The 17465-nt window shown below is 31.3% G+C and overlaps 2 protein-coding genes across 5 annotated transcripts; both read left to right on the top strand.

Moving 5' to 3' along the window:
- Positions 1–2672: 2672 nt before the first annotated feature.
- Positions 2673–12555, top strand: LOC117161147 (sodium-coupled monocarboxylate transporter 1). 3 transcript variants are annotated; one of them, XR_004464954.2, is made up of 10 exons: positions 4693–5074; positions 8135–8477; positions 8704–8929; positions 9006–9073; positions 9270–9565; positions 9652–9870; positions 10014–10197; positions 10374–10658; positions 10808–11616; positions 11694–12555. XR_004464954.2 is itself a non-coding variant. In XM_076625726.1 (9 exons), exons 2-9 carry the CDS (start codon positions 8145–8147, stop codon positions 11054–11056), a joined length of 1860 nt encoding a protein of 619 aa, XP_076481841.1. In that variant the 5' UTR covers positions 2673–2809; positions 8135–8144; the 3' UTR covers positions 11057–12555. The 3 variants fall into 3 exon arrangements, 2 of the variants coding, with proteins under 2 accessions (XP_076481841.1, XP_033198342.1); XM_076625726.1 differs by lacking the exon at positions 4693–5074 and adding an exon at positions 2673–2809 and having other exon boundaries at positions 10808–12555; XM_033342451.2 differs by having other exon boundaries at positions 10808–12555.
- A 151-nt stretch (positions 12556–12706) lies between these two features.
- Positions 12707–17324, top strand: myd (stromal cell derived factor mayday). Of its 2 annotated transcripts, none has more exons than XM_076625727.1 (5): positions 12707–13775; positions 14058–14517; positions 15022–15285; positions 15673–15854; positions 16002–17324. In XM_076625727.1, the coding sequence occupies exons 1-5, from the start codon at positions 13743–13745 to the stop codon at positions 16176–16178; spliced, it is 1116 nt and encodes a 371-aa protein (XP_076481842.1). In that variant the 5' UTR covers positions 12707–13742; the 3' UTR covers positions 16179–17324. The 2 variants fall into 2 exon arrangements, with proteins under 2 accessions (XP_076481842.1, XP_033198348.1); XM_033342457.2 differs by having other exon boundaries at positions 12707–13831.
- Positions 17325–17465: the final 141 nt, after the last annotated feature.

The following is a 17465-nucleotide window of genomic DNA, read 5'->3' as shown; positions in this document are numbered from 1 at the left end:
ATTACAACTAACTTCCAGCAAATGAAATTTAATTATATTTGAAATTTGTCAGACTCTTTAATGGAAAAATTTGTTTGAAATTAATTACAAGTTTAATTTTTTGTAGGAATTAGTGTTATGAAATTTTGAAAGAAAAATAAAAGGGGACAACGTGTATTTCAAAAGAAGTTCTCGCAGAAGAAAGAGAACGATCTAAGGTGCATCTGGAGAGAAGCAAGTCCCAGATCAAACTACTAGTGGCCAGTTGAAACCAGTTTCAATTTATCCGTGGCTCGCGCTTCGATTACTGGGCTCTTTTTAATTATTTTTCTAGCGAAACTGTGACCGCCATTTTCCACGTCCACTACTTCTTTAACAGCCAATTAATCCATCAGGAAATCTAACTGACATTCTTTTTAAACGAGGTGTCGAATGCTATACTTATCCATGTCCTCTGAAAGACTCAGTCTTCCTCGACTTAGTTAATTCTCTTTCGAATACGATTATCCAGCATGAAATTGCAGTTAGATGTAAATACATATATGAAATTTACCATTTTAAGTCTTCTATTATACTGTATATCTTATTTGACAAGTAAGTATGAGATTCTTGGATATGCAAATTAGAATTACTAAAAAATTAATAAATGAATGTTTTATGTTTATTATAAATATTTAGATTTGTGTTATACTAATCAATTTTCTGGTCTTAACTTATAATAAATACAAAATAATACTGCATTCTCTTTTCTTGACAACTTATTACAATAAATAATTTACTTTATTGTACAAAAATCACTTTATCTGCTATATTGAATATTTCAGTATGGGATTTTTGAATGTATAAATTCAAATATGTATCTTATTAAATATCTTATATTTGTCTTTTGATTATTCCTCCTGGTTTTAATGAATAAACAAATTATTGTGAGAAAAAGCTATTGTAACATTACAGTGATTTAAATAATGATTTATTTCATTCGACTAAATAAAATTTTTATGAATCTGATAGTATAATGTACAGATGTATTTATATTTACACATTCTCATACTTACTTCTGTTTATCTATCTAAGGTTCTCTTTCTCCCTGTTCCTCTCTCTTTCCCCTGAAACTCTATACACAGGATCATCCTCCTGTTTACCTTCGAAGTCAACGGTCTCTTTATCTTGATCGTGTGGCATTATGCGAGCAAAACTAAGGAACAGAAAGAAAAACAGAAAACGTGTAGAATTATCGATTATTTTGACAGCCGAAGTATTTTATTAAATTAGACTAAACTAAAAGTATAGATTATAGACGATGTCAAATGAATAGTGTATTTAAAATACATGTGTGTGTGTGTGTGTGTATGAGCGTATTTATGCGTTTCTCTCGAGCTCGTAGAGTGTATGAAAAATTCAAATTTCTCAGCTTTCACAAATTTAAAGTACTGTTTTAATTGCTTGTGAATTGAAAATTTGTTTGACGAAAGAGTAAGTACTAATTTTATTTTGATTCTTTTAAAAGGAAACTACTAATTAACCTAAGGAATTAGAATATAGCTTCATTTATATAAAATTTCAATATCTTCTTTAGTAGAATACTAATTTTAGATTTAAAACCTTTTTAATCTTTATATTTATACAATCTAATAAATTAATTATTAAATGGGAAAAAGTTTCAATATCTTTAAATATCTTCTTCAGTACATCTCTTCAATATTTCTTCAAAAGAAGATTAATTTTACATTTTACTTTAACATTTATATTTTGTATAGTTTATACATTTATATATCTATTGCCATCAATTGTTCAATCATTTGGAAGTATTCTTTGAAGAAGAAATTTACTAGATATCTCTAAATGTGTAATTACTGGTTAGTAATGTTATTTATTTCAGTGTGTTCATTCATCAATTAGCGGTGTAACTTGTTTAACCCGACATGAATCATGCGTTCCTAGTAGAATTACTATAATCATTAGAGGAAGAGAATTTCATTGTATCACGTTGTGTCATATATAATCTGGAGCATTTCTTGCCTCTCCCCACCATCTTCTTTTGTGTTTTCATACGCATAGTGCAGGCGTAATCACCTCGCCATAGTGAATTAACTTATGTTTCAATTATCAAAATGTAAGCTAAGAAAATTTTAGAAGACAATCACATTTAGAAAACCGATAAAATGACAGATTCATTCAGAAAAACTCATGAGTTCTCCGTTGCTAGAATGAATAACAGATAATCTCCTATATTTAGTCATGAACACATTGTACATTTTTCCTAAAATTATCTTCAACTATCTTCACTGATGAAGACTGTCAAGTTCTTCATTCCTACTTTTATCAAATCTTTTTGCATAATCTTTTAACTTCAAATTTTTTAATTTTTCTTTCTTCTTCGTTATTAATTCCAATTGTTAATTACACTTAACTCTTCTAATTCTTCTGCCTCCTAAATTATGAAATATTCCTTCCTTTCTCATTGTTAATTTTTTCAGAGTCTGCTTGCTACTTATAACAAAAATGATATAAATGAAAGTGTCAGAGATGTAGAACTTAGAGGAATATTGTTGATTTACAACCCTCTAAATGGTAACCGGTTGAATCCCGTTCCAACTGACTGCAAACATGGTTTTCATGTATACTCTGGTTGGTGTCGATTTTTCATGTTCCAATCTTCAGCATACAGAGCGGGTAGTGGTAGTTTATCAGCTCTCTTTATCGAGGAAACCATTGCAATCGCGAGTTTGCTCCTGCAACTGTTCATGGTATCTCTTGACATTCTTCATAAAGTATGTTTTCGAGTACGAGTTACTTCATGGAAGCTGTGGAGGATAAGGACATTGAAATGGTAAGTTTATTAAAGAAAATGAGCGAAGAATTGGAGAAAATAGTAGCTTGTTACACAAAATTATAATTTAGAGCATTTTTCCCTTCTTTAAATATGACATTTTCCATTTTAGTCTCTTTTGGTGTTTTACAAAAGTGGAATAATTACTTAGAAGTGTCTGCAATTGTACTTTTCAGCTGTTTTAGTATTCTGGTAATAGAATTCGTCATAATTTCTGCTTCTACATTTCTTTTTAAATTTCCCTATTAAAATATTAAAATTATATAATGAGGTATTAAAATATTAAAATATTCCTAAACTTGAATTTTTTTCTTTTTCAGCATTTTGCATTAGTATTTCCTATAATATCTTCTTGAATTTTTGCTTTGTAACTATATTAGAATTTGTTTTTCTTCTTAATACTTTACATTAGTATTTTTCATAATTTCTCCTTTCCTCATTTCTTCTTGAATTTGTCCTGCAATTATAGCAGAATATTCTTCAGTTAGACTTTCCTTTTCTTCAATATCTTTGCATTATAATGTTGAACAAAGGAAAAGAAGAAGAAAAAGAAAACGAAAAATAAAGAAGATTTAGAATATTCTTCTGCTCAACTCTTCTTCATTTTTGGAAGCATTGGATTAAATTTCTACGTAATACATGATTTCTTCGTTTCTCCTACCATTACATTTCTTTCTTTTGCGTTTTGTGATTGTATAGTAAGAGCTTTGTATATTTGATGGACATATTGTAGTATTTGCTGTAATTATAAATAGATAGCTAACACCATTTGCGGCAAATATCTTATTATCAAATTGCGTCAAACCATGACGACTATCGATTGCCATTAACATAATTTTTCCCGTGTCTACGATGCATAACAGCTGTTTAGCATTTGAATTGGCAAATTCATCAATAAACAGAGAAACCGTGTGTAATTTTATCATGTTTATCTCCAATCTGGAGCAACAGTTCTACGAAATTATAAGGAAAATAAAAGAAAGATTCGGTAGCAATTGGATCGTCGATAACAAAAATTAAAAGAAGATTTTATCAGCGTTAAGCGTCCGTTTATTCTAAGTCAAGTCTATTATTCTATGTCAAACTTTACTAATTAAAAGTAATTTCTAAGTTATGACGTTGACTGTCTTCGCTTAATTATGAATAATAAGTCTGTCATTGAGAATTTAGGAAGATCACGGTGTCTTCCACATAAACATGGATCAATTAAATTAATCTTCAAAATTATATAAGATACATTCTGCTTTAAAGAAGATATAATAACATTAAATACAAGTTTTCATTTCTTCTTTCGATGTTTTCCTTTCTACTAAAATTTTTCCTTAAATTCTCTACTTTCTCTTCTTTTCTAAATTTTTTTCTTTTAAAAGTCTCTTCTTTCTTTCTTCTTTGTTTCTTGTGCCACGTTTTGCTTGGTATAATGATATAACGATATAAAATTCTTACTAGGATAATTTGATTAAAGCACGAGAATCAATGGGATGTCAATAGAGTGTTACGGAGAAGAGTTCCCAAAAAAAAAGTTAAAAAGTTTGCAAAATTGGAAGCGCCACCTAACCAACAATTTTTCTAATTTCTCTAAGAACAAAAATCTACCTATTCAATATTCCATCCTCAAAGTATCAAATTAATATTTCCAAAATTTAGAAGACATAATCTACATTCTACATCTTACCATTCTCATTTAATTAACAATTTTATATTACACCCTCGCCCCACTTCTCCTCATAGCTTAGAGTATCATGTCTTTACCCTAAACACACGTAGGCCACTTAATAACAGCGTAATTATCGTGGTCATAAGTATCGTTTTCATAAGTCCGCAGAATGGAAGAAACTCGCAGTCCTGGAAGGGGCTGGTTCATATAAATGGACACATGTGACAATTAAAACGACAGTCTGAAATCGTTCTCCGCTTAATCCGCCGGCTCCGTTCCAAACAAGTCGCGTGAAACTGAGAGTCCCAATTAATTAGTCAGCTAAAGTTTCTCGTCACGACTTCTTCAATTCCATCTGGGATAATTCTGAAGAGCTAGTTTGATCCGTTGCTCGCTAAAAAATCCGAGCATATATGCGTTACGTCAGGAAGGCTAGCAGCAAGATTATACAGCTGCAATTTCGTACCTTTCTACCAACTACACGACATCACTAGCGCCTTAGACCATCATTTTCATATTTTTCTTTGTATATCTTCTTCTCTTCTTTTTCTTATTCTTCCATCTTGGGAAGGTGGACTACGTCTGGGTTATCTAGAAGTTGTTAACAGGTAAGATATTGTTTTGCAAATCTTTCTTGATATTTTGAGTGGTTTTTTTTAAAGGTGTCTATAAGTTTTAATAGAATAAAAAAGTAAAATTTTTAATTCTGAAGATATTTTTGTTGTTTGTGTACTGAGTAGTTTTTTAAAAGTATCTGTTGGTTTCTGTATAGGTAAGGGTAAGCTTTAAAAGTAAAATGGTAAGATTTTTAATTTTGAAAATTTTTTTTAATTTCTTTAATGGTTTTGGTAAAATTTTAGTTTTATAAGTGGATTTTTAGAAGTATTTGATGCCCCTACTAAAGTGAAGAAGTAAAATTTAATTTTGAAAATATTCTTTATTATATCCTAAATGATTGTTTAATGTTTGTTGTCTTCAGTAAGATTGGAGGCATAGTTTTTCTTGAAGAAGTTAAACGTTTCGGGTAAAATGCTTTGAAAGTTATTTAAGGTATCAATAGTTTGAAAATGTTGTTACTCTTGAAAATTTCTTGGCAAGATATTTCAAAATGTATAGAAACAAAAATTTACAGAATTTGGAGAATTTGTATAAATTTTCAGAAATTAAGATACCTAAAAAATTATAAAATTTATAAAAAAATTCACAAAGATCAGCAAATCTATAAAAAATCATAGGAAGAGAAAACAAGTATCACAAAATTCATAAAAGTAATAAAACGATTAATTTATGGAAAAGTTGCACATTCTACAGTAATAAGTTGTTAAAATTGAGTTGAAATACAAGGCAGATGTCATGAAAAGAATAAATAACGTGGTATTATCTCCTTCATTCATTTAGCTATCCTATAAGAGGCGATAATATTTACGGATATCTGGTTCCCTTTGCAATTATCAAAGGAAGGTCCTGTATTTCCGCTTGTGAGCTTTTAAATGGATTACAATACAAATCATAAAAATTTACTAGTGATAGCGTCATGTTTTACAATTTTTGAAATCCAGATTCCACACTTAAACCTCCTCTTTCACAAAAGTACTCCAAAAATGAAATCTACATACAAAAAAGTTCTCTGTCATTTTTCATTTTTCACTTTATATAATATCTAATATTTCAAAAATAAGTTTGATTTTTATGGGTCTTTTATTGAAGAAAATATTTAGGTTTGGGATTCAGATTCTAAAATTTACATAAAATAATTTCAGATATTAGCATAAAATGAAAAATGGGTAATGAAGGATAAAATAGAAATTTGTAGAGGAATAAATTTATAGAAATTCACCAAAAACCAGGGAATCTATAGAAAATAAGAATTAGAAATATAAAATAAAATATAGAAATAGAAAATTTGTGGGAATTTATAGCAGAACAAACGTACAAAAATTAAGAAATTTATGGACACATTCATCCAATTAAAAAATGAAGAGATATTTATAAATTGCATAAGACAAAATATAGCAACTGAATACTTCATAAACTAAAGAAGAAAGCATAAAAATATCCAAAATTCAATAAAAAGAAAGAAAGAAGAGATATGCAAAATTGATTTGAAAGTGTTCCTATATTGACTTGAAATGCAATGGAAGATTTTCATGTGCATAAAATTGTTTACATATGAATATGATAGAAGATGTGACTATGATTCCTTGTTTAATTACATGTTCCTCCTGAGTTTGAACAAATTGGACTCATTTGTTTTTGACTTAAATTTGTTTTTGACTTTTGATTTGTTTTGGCTAGGGTCAACCAGATTCCTTAATGATGATCGAACGCCGGTGTTAATAGTCACAACTACGGTGCAAATCCTTCTAAACAATTACACTATTGGTGAGACATGATATACGTCCAATAATCGTTCCATTCCAACCAAAGCACACATACAACACACACTTTGCTTATGTAAGAAAGAATCAAGTTGACTAAACGATTACTAAGCCCATTTGGTCTGTGTATTCATACTGGATCGATCGACACGAGCAATTGTTAGTTAAGTATTTAGGTTTCAATGCAGCCGATAAACACAGATCTGTAACAAATGAAACAAGAAAATGTAATTTGTTTTGAGATACATGCTTTTATATATGGAGGAAGAGATGGAATTTTGAGGAATTCCTTCGAGAATTATTTTCTTCTTTGAAAGATTAATTTTTGTAAGTCTTGGAAATTTCTTCGAAAATTATTTTGTTCTTTGGCAGATTGATCTGTAAAATAATATTTTATGGCAATATTTTTTAATAATATACTGATACCGAGATTTTGAGATATTTCAGAATTTTGGGAAGACAAAGATTCAAGGGGAAGAAATTTTGGGGAATTTCATAGAAAATCATTCTGTTCTTTAGAAGATTAGATTGAAGAAGATATAATTATATAATATAACTATCTCAAAATAATATTTTGTGAGAATTTTCTACCAATGTCTTGATACCAATCTTCAATAATAAATTTTAAAAATGAAAATCGAAATTGAAAATTAAAAAGAAATTGATTATGGACTGATTGAAAGGAAAAATCAGTTGTTATGTTTTTTACATATTTAATAATTTACGTGATACCGCAGATATGTAAAATGATATGGAAACCGATCATATAATGGAAATCAATCTGGGTAGCGCAGAAGTATCGGTTAGCTACGTTTTCCACGTGATTGTAGATCTATAGAAAACACACGATCGGGTGTCAATAAATCAAGCTCAAGGACGGAAAATGCCGAGTACAATTGACATTTGTTTCAATTAGTCTTACTTATATTTCCTGTGTCTTCATAGTCGATATTTATTATATTTTTAGTAAATTTGAATTTAAACAATTTTTTTCAACTCGTTTAATAAAAATTTACTTATCAGAGTAAAATTTTCTACTTATCAGAGATTCAAAATTTGTGGAAATTTATAGAGAAAGAAATATACAGTAATTAGAAAATCTATGAGCACGTTTCTTCACTTAAAAAATGTAGAAAATAGTATAAAAGTTTAATACTCTCAAAAGTTAAAAATATTTAAAATGAAAAGAAGAAACTATATCAAAATAACATCCTAACTTCCGATTTATTTCAAAAGAAGAAAAACAGCTACAACTCACATTTATGAGAAAATTCTCTTTTTGTATTCAAGCTCCTGAAAAATGAGGTCGCGTGTTTTGGTACTATTCTTCTGTCTGGCGATTTCTTCAGCAGAACAGCGGCCATCCGCAGAGACAAAAGAAGAATGCATAGAAAACCATCCTGTCCTTCTCTACTATTTTTCATGGGCCGACTATATGGTGTTGGCTGCTATGTTGGTAATCTCATGCCTAATAGGTACTTTCTATGGTTTCTTCGCTAAGAAGCAGGAAACTAGCCAGGACTTCCTGCTTGGTGGCTCAAGCATGGGAACGTTGCCTATGGCGATGTCACTGGCTGCTAGTTTTATTACGGCTATTGAACTTCTGGGAAATCCTGCCGAAATGTATGAACAGGTATATTTTTTTAAAAGGGTATGATTCTATACAGTAGATTTAGATTTATTTTGGAAAATAAATTTTTTAATTAATTTTATGAATATAATTTAGAGATTCATGGATTTCTAATTATACAGATCTTCTTACTTTTTGGTGATTAAACATTTATATCCAATATACTGACTCATCAAATTCTAACTGCACTACAGTTATTATGATAAAACGTTTGTTTGAAAAATTACAGGGTACTCAATTCTGGATGACATGTCTGTCTTTTATTTTGGTTGTACCCATTACCTCCTGCCTATACCTGCCGGTTTACATGAAACTAAGATTAACCTCGAGCTATGAGTATCTTAATCTTCGTTTCAACCGGCATTGCAGACTACTTGCCGGAGGTCTTTACATGCTGCAGATGATCTTCTATACATCTGTAGCTGTATATGCGCCAGCGTTAGCTTTAAGTCACGGTGAGCTTCAATGAAACGTGATACGACTCGACTAATCCGCGTCCTCTCGTAATTAATGTGCCTTCTCTTCTTACAGTCACGGGCCTCAATACTTACATAGCCGTCACTCTAGTCTACGTAGTCTGTATCTTCTACGCCTCACAGGTATCTATCCTTCACTTTGATTAATTCGAAGATATATTTTTCAAGTTCCTTTGATTTCTTTTTTTAGTTTCTTCTTTCTTTTCTTCCCGTTTCTCTTCTTTCAAATCTTCTACCCTTTTTTCTAAGCGTTTTTTTCATTTTCTTCTTTCATTTTTATTTTTATTTTATTTTATTATTTTTATTATATCCATTCTAGGGTGGAATGAAGGCCGTCATAATGACGGACACCTTCCAAGCAGCGGTGCTCCTCGGCTCCCTCTTCCTAATCGTTGGATGTGGTCTTTCTTGGGAAGGAGGACCTTCCTTAGTATGGCAAGTCAACGAACAATCTGGAAGAATGGAATTCTTTAACATGGACCCCAGTCCAACTGTCCGACATAGCTTCTGGAGCGTGGTAATTGGTGGGACCATTTACTGGACCAGCATGTTCTGTAGCAATCAAGCTTCCGTCCAAAAGTACCTTAGCGTCGAAAACATTGGTCAAGTTAGAACGTAAATATATTCAAAAATTTATTAAATAAATAAGAAATTTACATATCTTCAGTTTCATATTGTTTTAATTTACCATTCTATTCCAGAGCCTTATGGGTATCAGCTTTTGGTATGATTATAATATATACCGTAAACTTCTTGACTGGTATGGTGCTCTATAGCACTTACAAAGACTGTGATCCTCTACTAGCTGGCTATATAAGTGGCCAGGATCAATTGTTGCCACTATACGTCATGAATTTCATGGGTAGTCTCAAGGGAGTGCCTGGTTTTTTTGTTGCTGGGATCTTCGCTGCCTCATTGGGGTATGTTGAATAACTTTTTCTGTATGTTGCATATCCTTTTCCTAATTAATAAGATAGCTGGGTTAATATTTAAAGAAGAAATATTTAGATAAAATTTGTAACGATTCCAAAATGAAGAAAATATATCTTGGAAAATGTTTTAGAACTGTGGCAAGTGCTCTGAATTCCCTGGCGGCCATAACCTGTGAAGACATTCTCCAAGGGGTACTCAAGATGGAAATGCCAGCCAGAAAGGGTGCAATTTATGCTAGGTGGATTAGTATCTTTTTTGGAGCGCTTAGTTTCACTTTGGTTTTTGTTGTAGAACGACTTGGCAGCGTTCTTCAGGTATCAATTTCTTCATATACCATTCTTTTTCTTCAAAATCTCTATAAAGTAATTGCTCTATCAAATTTAATCCATAACAATAATTTTCCCATGAGTTTGTGCTAAATTTCTAACATAATATATTTAGTGCGAACTTACTTTTTTGACATGATGGTGGATGAAAATTAATTTTGCAGGTCGCACTTTCGTTCAATGGCATGGTCGGGGGTATTACCCTGGGATTATTTTCTTTGGGAATGTTTATTCCATGGGCAAATGCCAAAGGAGCAATTGTTGGTGCCATCACCAGTATGGTAATTGTCCTTTGGATTGGACTGGGAGCTCAAATTGCTTTACTAAATGGTCAAATTCACCTAGACAACAAGCCAGTGTCAGTCGATGCTTGCCCATGCATTAACACTACAGACATAAACCTAAAACAATCAAATGACTACAATGATGAAGTTTACTCCATATATAAGGTACTTATTTTATTATTTTCCTATAATTCTATTTATTTGTTTCTCTTAGTAGCTTCTGACCTTTATATTTCCACTAGAAGAACAAAGACCTTAATGATAATTAATTATTTAGTCTTTAAAACTTTAATTTTCGTTCCGTTTATTTTTAGATCAGTTATCTATGGTACAGTGGAATAGGTTGCATCCTGACAATGTTGGTAGGCGTGATTGTGAGCTGTTTTACAGGTTTTCAGAACTCAGCAGACCTCGACCAGAACCTCCTGAGTCCACCCATTGCTTCTTTGTTGTGTATGAAAACAAAACCATGTGCCAATAATGTCCATGGTATCACAAACTTTGGTCTGGAGTTGGACGATGAAAAATCTCAGGTGGAAAATACTAAAAGTCCAAAGATATGAAGAATAATACCTATTAGTACATTTAGGGAAGATTTTAGGAACTGAAACTTCCTCTTGAGATTATAGGATTATGAGAGCAATCAGATTATTTTAGAGAGTTATGGGAATATTCCAAAGAATTTGTCCAAAAGGCAGCAGTTCCTAATTGCAACAGTATATTCTCTATTTTTATTTCTTTAAGGTTGTTTTCTATAGTCAGTTAGGGAAGATCTGCGCTGACTGCACTAGAAAAGTCTACGTGTTAGTTTTTAACAAAAGAAACTTGCTAAATAGCAAAATGATAAGTGCAGAAATGATTAGAACACTTTTGAGAATTAATTTTGTTGTCTCTTGCTAGGGTTTCATAATTCATTATAAGTTTGCAAAGTACAATCATAGATTGCTTCATTCTGATTATGGTGCTTACATAAGGCTCGAAGAGAAGAAGAACAACTAAAATATTGACTATTAAGAAGTACTTCTACCTTGACAACTGAAGAATAGATGAGAAGATTCTGAATTACAAACTTAAAGTTTTGAAACCTAAACAGGACAGAGTGAAGCATTACAGACAAACCAAAGTAACAAAACTCTTTCAAAGAGATTCAATTAAGAATACTTTTTAGAGTATGAAGTATCTTACTTTTTATACTTTTAGTGTATCATGAAGAAGATAGTATTTAAAAAATATTGATGAAGAAAAAAAATCTTAGTAGCTTAGAGAAGGACCATGGATACTTACATACTTAAGGATACTCAGAGAAGACTCCTTGCCAGGAGACGACTCGGGATTGTGTAGAATAGCGTATTTATGGCAGTAATTATTGATATAGTACTTACTTTAAATTGTGAATTTCAACCATTCCTGAGCAAGAAACCTCCTCGCGGGCGGTTGCAATAATTAAAAATTAATCACTAGGAAATTCTATCTGTAAGTTTTTATCATGTTTAAAGAAATACATTATTCTATTATTTTTATTTTTATATTCATACTTTTAATCTAAGTGGAGGCAACTGTTATTTTACATTTGAAGAATCTTCTTCGTTTTAATATGAAAAGATTATTTACTTTTTAAAAGTAAAATTTTCCAGTTGATGTTTTATCAGTATGTTAAAGGTTTAACGAGTGTAATTTTTTCTTTTCTTTCGTAAAGAGAAGAATTTTTATACTTTTCTTCATCTCTTCAAGCACCAATCCCGCCCTGAGAAGCTTCTACCGCGTGAAACGTCAACGATTCGTTTAGGAATCTTCTTTTTGACGCCTTGTTAACTCTGGAATGGTTTTTCTCCTCTTCTTTTCTATTCTTCGCTTTTTTCTTCTCTTCTTTTTTTATATTGTGGAGATGAAAAATCATTCTTTCACTTGACTGCGGATCTGTACTTCGTTTCTTCCGAGTATTTAAGTAGCTGAGAATATACGTGAATATATTTTAAGTAAGTTTCTTCATTATTAGATAAAGTATTTGAATATGAATATTTGTGTATATAAGAAGAGAAATGTATTGGGTAGCTTTGTTACACTTGTCAGTCTTCATTTCTTAATTTCTATTCCTTTCCTGTGTAATATTCCTCTATTATTATACGTAATCATATATTAATTTAAATATGCGAGTTTTTGGGTGTGAATCTTTATGTATTAATTTAATAGAACTTTTTCTTAGCTCTCCTTTCATTGTCTCAAAAAGAAATCTAATTTTAAATAAGAAAAGATGTAATAAAAAGTGAGTGACAAAAATAAATACTTTCAAGAAATCTAGATATTATAATTATAAATTAGATATTAAATAGAAGCATTTCCCTAAGAATAATAACATTCCAAAAATAAGAGGGAAAGGACTGGAAAGAAGATATTTTTCTTCTTTTCTTTAATGAAATCTTCTTAATTCTCTCATTTACTCTGATTGATAATAAATGTCTACAGATTTATATGCTTATGAACATAATTTAAAAAATGGAATCCAGATACAAAATTATTTTATTATATTTCAATATTTCATATATGTTTGGGTATCATATGTATTCTCTTCACTTTTACACAAACAACTAAGAGGTCATTGCTCTAAGGAGAGCCAAAAGCTGGTCCAGAAAATTAATCAGAGGAACAAGAAGCTGTGGTCCAACTTTTACCACTACAGTTCAATCAGGAGACAGAGAATATGCGTTTGTGATAAGAGGAACAGTGACGGAGACGGCGATGAAAGTGGAACAGGGAACGCCATTGGGAGAGGAGAGAGAGAGAGAGAGCGAGAGAGAGCTATAGAGAAAGGACACGACAGTGAAAGTGGATCAATACGCAGTTAACGTTTCGCCAGGCAACGTGCAGCCAGAGTTCTGCTTGATATTCGTGTTTTTGTCAAAGAACAGAGAGTTATTAGTGCAGCAAATAGACTTTGTGCAGTGTCATCATCATAAATTGTCTTGTTACACTAAATTACTTCATTATTAATATTGTGTCGTTAATTTATACTCCATTTCTTACTCAATGTTTCTTACCAAGTGCATACAAGCTCTGAATACATTTGTAGGATTGTTGTTATTAGCTTGAATTGTTTTGACGCGTGTTGAGTCATGAGTATCTATGGTGCAGTGTCATCAGTGATAATGTTTAACGTAAGGACCTATGAGTGACTGTTAGCAAGTGACTGTTAGATTTCTGAAAGGCTGGATAGGTAGTCACAGTGATGATAATTGAAGATTAAATGTAGAAATGGAAAACTTCAAGTTCTGGGGCTGCATAATGGTATGTGGTGGTCTTGTATTGTAAAGGGAGAACCAGCCATGTATCTTTCCTATTTTGTAAGTAGATTATGTAGCTTTCTCATTCTTTTTTCTATGTTCCAAAAGACTTTCTTAATAGAGGCAGTAATTAGACTATTTCAATGCTGTTTCCTGCTGTGAAATAAGAAAATCATAGAATATTTAATAAAAATTCCAAATATAAGCAGATAAATAATAAAATTTTTCTGAGAAGAACTCTTCAAATGAAATGTTTATTTCACTTATCTCAATGCTTCCTTAATAGGTACACAAAGTCACCTTCAAGTCAGATTTACGGTGCTTCCGTTTCCTCCGTTGGACCATTCTAGTGCCTCTCGTTATTTATTTGTCCCTGCTCTTCTTCAAGTACAACAGAAACGTGCCCCTAAGGAGTCTGACGTCCACCACCGCTGTACAAGATAACAAAGGACTCATGATTGAGAATCTTCTCATAGAGCTGGAAGCAGTGACGGCCGACAAGAGGGATTTGGAACATTATAAAGAAATTGATAAGAATATCAAGGACGTGGAGGTGGCAGAGAATCAGGGGAATCTAAAAACTTTGCTGGAGAATATCTTTCAAAGAGCTGATACTGATCAGGATCAATTGTTGGACATCCAAGAATTGGCTAGATGGATTCATACGAAAATTATCGAGCATATCAGCCGAGCCATGAAAGAAAATGTTGGTTTATTTACCGCTATAGATAATAATCCGCGGAATGGTGAGTAATTTTAATTGTACAGATCAGTTTAAATGTAGATTTTGGAGATTTAGGATACAAATTTAAAAGAAGATATTCTTCTTTATAGAGAAGACACAAGTGTCACTTGAATGTAGAAGAATACAGAACAAATAAATATATAATAATTTCTAAAAAAAAAAAAAAATATCTAGAAACTATTCTAATTCTACGAAGAATTTTAAAAACATTGAAAAACAATAATTTTTTCCTGAGAATACAAGAAGAAAGGAGACTATACACTAACTAAACTTTAAGCTCAACTGTGATATAAATACTAATCCTTTAATTGTACAAAATTGAATAGAAAGTAAATTATTTCAAGAAAAATTTCAAAATTTCAAAACTAAAATCAGTGTAATTCAAAATCAATGTAAAATATTCAATGTTTTCAGTTTATCTAGACGATAAATGTTAAATTAATGGCCAGTAGAAAGTAGATATGAAAGAGAATGTAAAATTGTACGTTCCCTCTGAATATTCCAGGCGAGATCTCATGGGAAGAGTATCACGCGCACTTTCTCAGGTCCCACGGATTTCCCGAGAGCTATGTGAGCTCGCATGACAAGAAACACAGCAATATGTCGCGTACCTTAAAAGAGAGTATAATGAGAGACAGAGCTAGATGGGCGGAAGCGGCAAAAAATGATCCGGAGAGATTGACACTCGACGAGTTTCTGGCTTTCACCCACCCTGAGAGCAGTCATAGGGCCTTACTGCAAATGGTGGAAGATCTATTTGAGAAGTTTGGTATGGACACTTCGTATTTTATCTGGAAACGTAATTTTTTAACATTTATGAATGAATTTTAATTTCTGGCTGTTTTTACAATTATTATTTTAAACATTTAATTTTAAAGATTCTTCTAGTGTGCTACATCATTTTTGGTCTTTTCAAGGTCAAAAATAACTAAAAATTTTCCTAATTCCCTTTTTATACTAATTTTTTATAGTATCAATGCTTTTTTCTAATATTAATAAAATAATATTAACATTAACAATTTCTGCAATTTTACTTCTATTCTCAGTAATCTAAATTATTTTCAATGTTTTTGTATTATTAATAATGTTAAGAATAATGATTCTGTACCGGTAGAATAATAATTTACATCATTCTTCTATCTTTTTTCCATTTTAGACCGCGATGGGGATGAACAGTTGACAGAAGATGAATTCTCGGATTTACCCTCAGAAGGGATGGGTCTGGACTTGAAGGAAGACAAACGAGAAGCGGTAGGCGGAAGTGACGACAGGCGGAAGGAGTTCAGACATCTTATTGACAAGAACAAAAATGGAAAAGCCGATAGAACAGAACTTCTGGTAATAAATCTGAATCTGCCATTTTCAGGGGCACATTTATTAAATTTATTAAGCATATATTTATACATATTAAAGGAAACAAATTTTTGTTGAACTTTTTCATTTTTATTGTTTTTCATTAATTTTTTAATTAAAATTCTATTCCAGATGTATGTAGACCCAAGAAATCCAAGGCACGCGATACAAGAAGCCCAATATTTAATAGGTCTGTCAGATACGAATCTCGACGAGAAATTGAATCTATTCGAAATTCTGAGCAAAATAGACCTGTTCCTGGGTAGTAAAATGGTAGACACGGAAAGAAGTTTCCACGACGAGTTTTAATTGCTCAAGATTGAAAAAAGAGACTCAATGTTTAAGTAAAGAGAAGAGGACAACTGCTTTAATTTTCTAAAACAAAATGGAACCTACTCTCCAAAATTGGGCGCCATTTTTTATTGTTAGGAACCTAACCTTATTGTTGACAGTAACCTAACCTTCTAATAGATAGCGACACATAATGATAGCGTTGTTTTTATATGAAATTTGATAAATTGTGCTCAATTTTGGTTTTCTAAAAACCTTTTCTTCAATAAGAAGAGTCTTTTACTCTTGCCGGAGCAGACAATATCTGTTTCTAAATGATACTGATACTAAATGTCTCAGTAATTTTCAATTAGATTGAGCCTTATAATCATAACTTATAAATTAAGAATTTGAATATTTTGTTTGGATAAGTCAAACTATTACACTTATGGGTTAAAGAACTTATTTTTCCACAAGGATAAGCATCATACTGTTTTCTCTGTTCCTCTAACCCAGGATTGATGTCTTTCTCTTTCTCTCTCTCTCTCTCTCTCTCTCTCTCTCTCTCTCTCTAATAGATAATCCAGTATTACTATTATATATTGAACTTTGTACGTTTATTGAAAAGCACAACGAAGATTTTCATGTGCTTTTAAACCGTGTCTGTGATAGTCTTTTAACGTAGAATATTATTTTCGAAATTGAGGTTAGGACGTCCATTAAGGTTATGTCTACTACTATAAGATTTTTTAAGATTATTTATTGCACTTTTCTGTTAATTCGTGATAGAACAAATTCTGAACGGGGAAAGAAAATGGACAGTAATAGTAAACTTGAAAGGAACGATATTGAAGATATGAATCAGATTTTGAAATCCGTCCTTTCAGTGGATCTCCACGGTTATTTGTTTAACAGAAGTTTCTTCGTTAAACTTTTATAACTTGAAGAATTCTAATCGTGCAAAATTTTGTCTATTATTAAATAGATTTAATTTGCGTCTTTAAGAAGTATTTACATAAATGTGTTACATATGTAATTATAGAGGACATATATCTTACGTTGACTGAAATTTGTAGAAATAAAAATTATGAATGTTCCTCCTCGAAGAAACAATCTTGTACTTTATAAAACGTGTTTTTTTTGTACATTTATGGTGGCAATAAAAATTATTTGCAAATATCAGAATATTATATATTTCTACTTAAAACAAACCGTGTGTTTCCTAATTTAATTTAAAATTCCATAAAATTTTGAGGTAACAATTGTTTAATGGGTAGGCCATGGAAATGTATACTATTTTCTAAATGTTATAAAGAATTATAATTT

This window comes from Bombus vancouverensis, chromosome 16 (genome assembly GCF_051014615.1).
Source record: "Bombus vancouverensis nearcticus chromosome 16, iyBomVanc1_principal, whole genome shotgun sequence".
Lineage (NCBI taxonomy): Eukaryota > Metazoa > Arthropoda > Insecta > Hymenoptera > Apidae > Bombus > Bombus vancouverensis.
The sequence above is the reverse complement of the archived record's forward strand: the minus strand, read 5'-3'. Positions and strand labels throughout refer to the sequence as shown.

Coding starts and splice junctions, on each gene's coding strand:
- LOC117161147 (XM_076625726.1), top strand. CDS start 8,145: ATGAGGTCGCGTGTTTTGGTACTATTCTTCTGTCTGGCGATTTCTTCA. Junction 9,871..10,013: donor ATCTTCGCTGCCTCATTGGG/GTATGTTGAATA, acceptor AAAATGTTTTAG/AACTGTGGCAAGTGCTCTGA. Junction 10,659..10,807: donor AAGTTTACTCCATATATAAG/GTACTTATTTTA, acceptor GTTTATTTTTAG/ATCAGTTATCTATGGTACAG.
- myd (XM_033342457.2), top strand. CDS start 13,778: ATGTGGTGGTCTTGTATTGTAAAGGGAGAACCAGCCATGTATCTTTCC. Junction 13,832..14,057: donor CCATGTATCTTTCCTATTTT/GTAAGTAGATTA, acceptor CTTCCTTAATAG/GTACACAAAGTCACCTTCAA. Junction 15,855..16,001: donor CCGATAGAACAGAACTTCTG/GTAATAAATCTG, acceptor ATTCTATTCCAG/ATGTATGTAGACCCAAGAAA.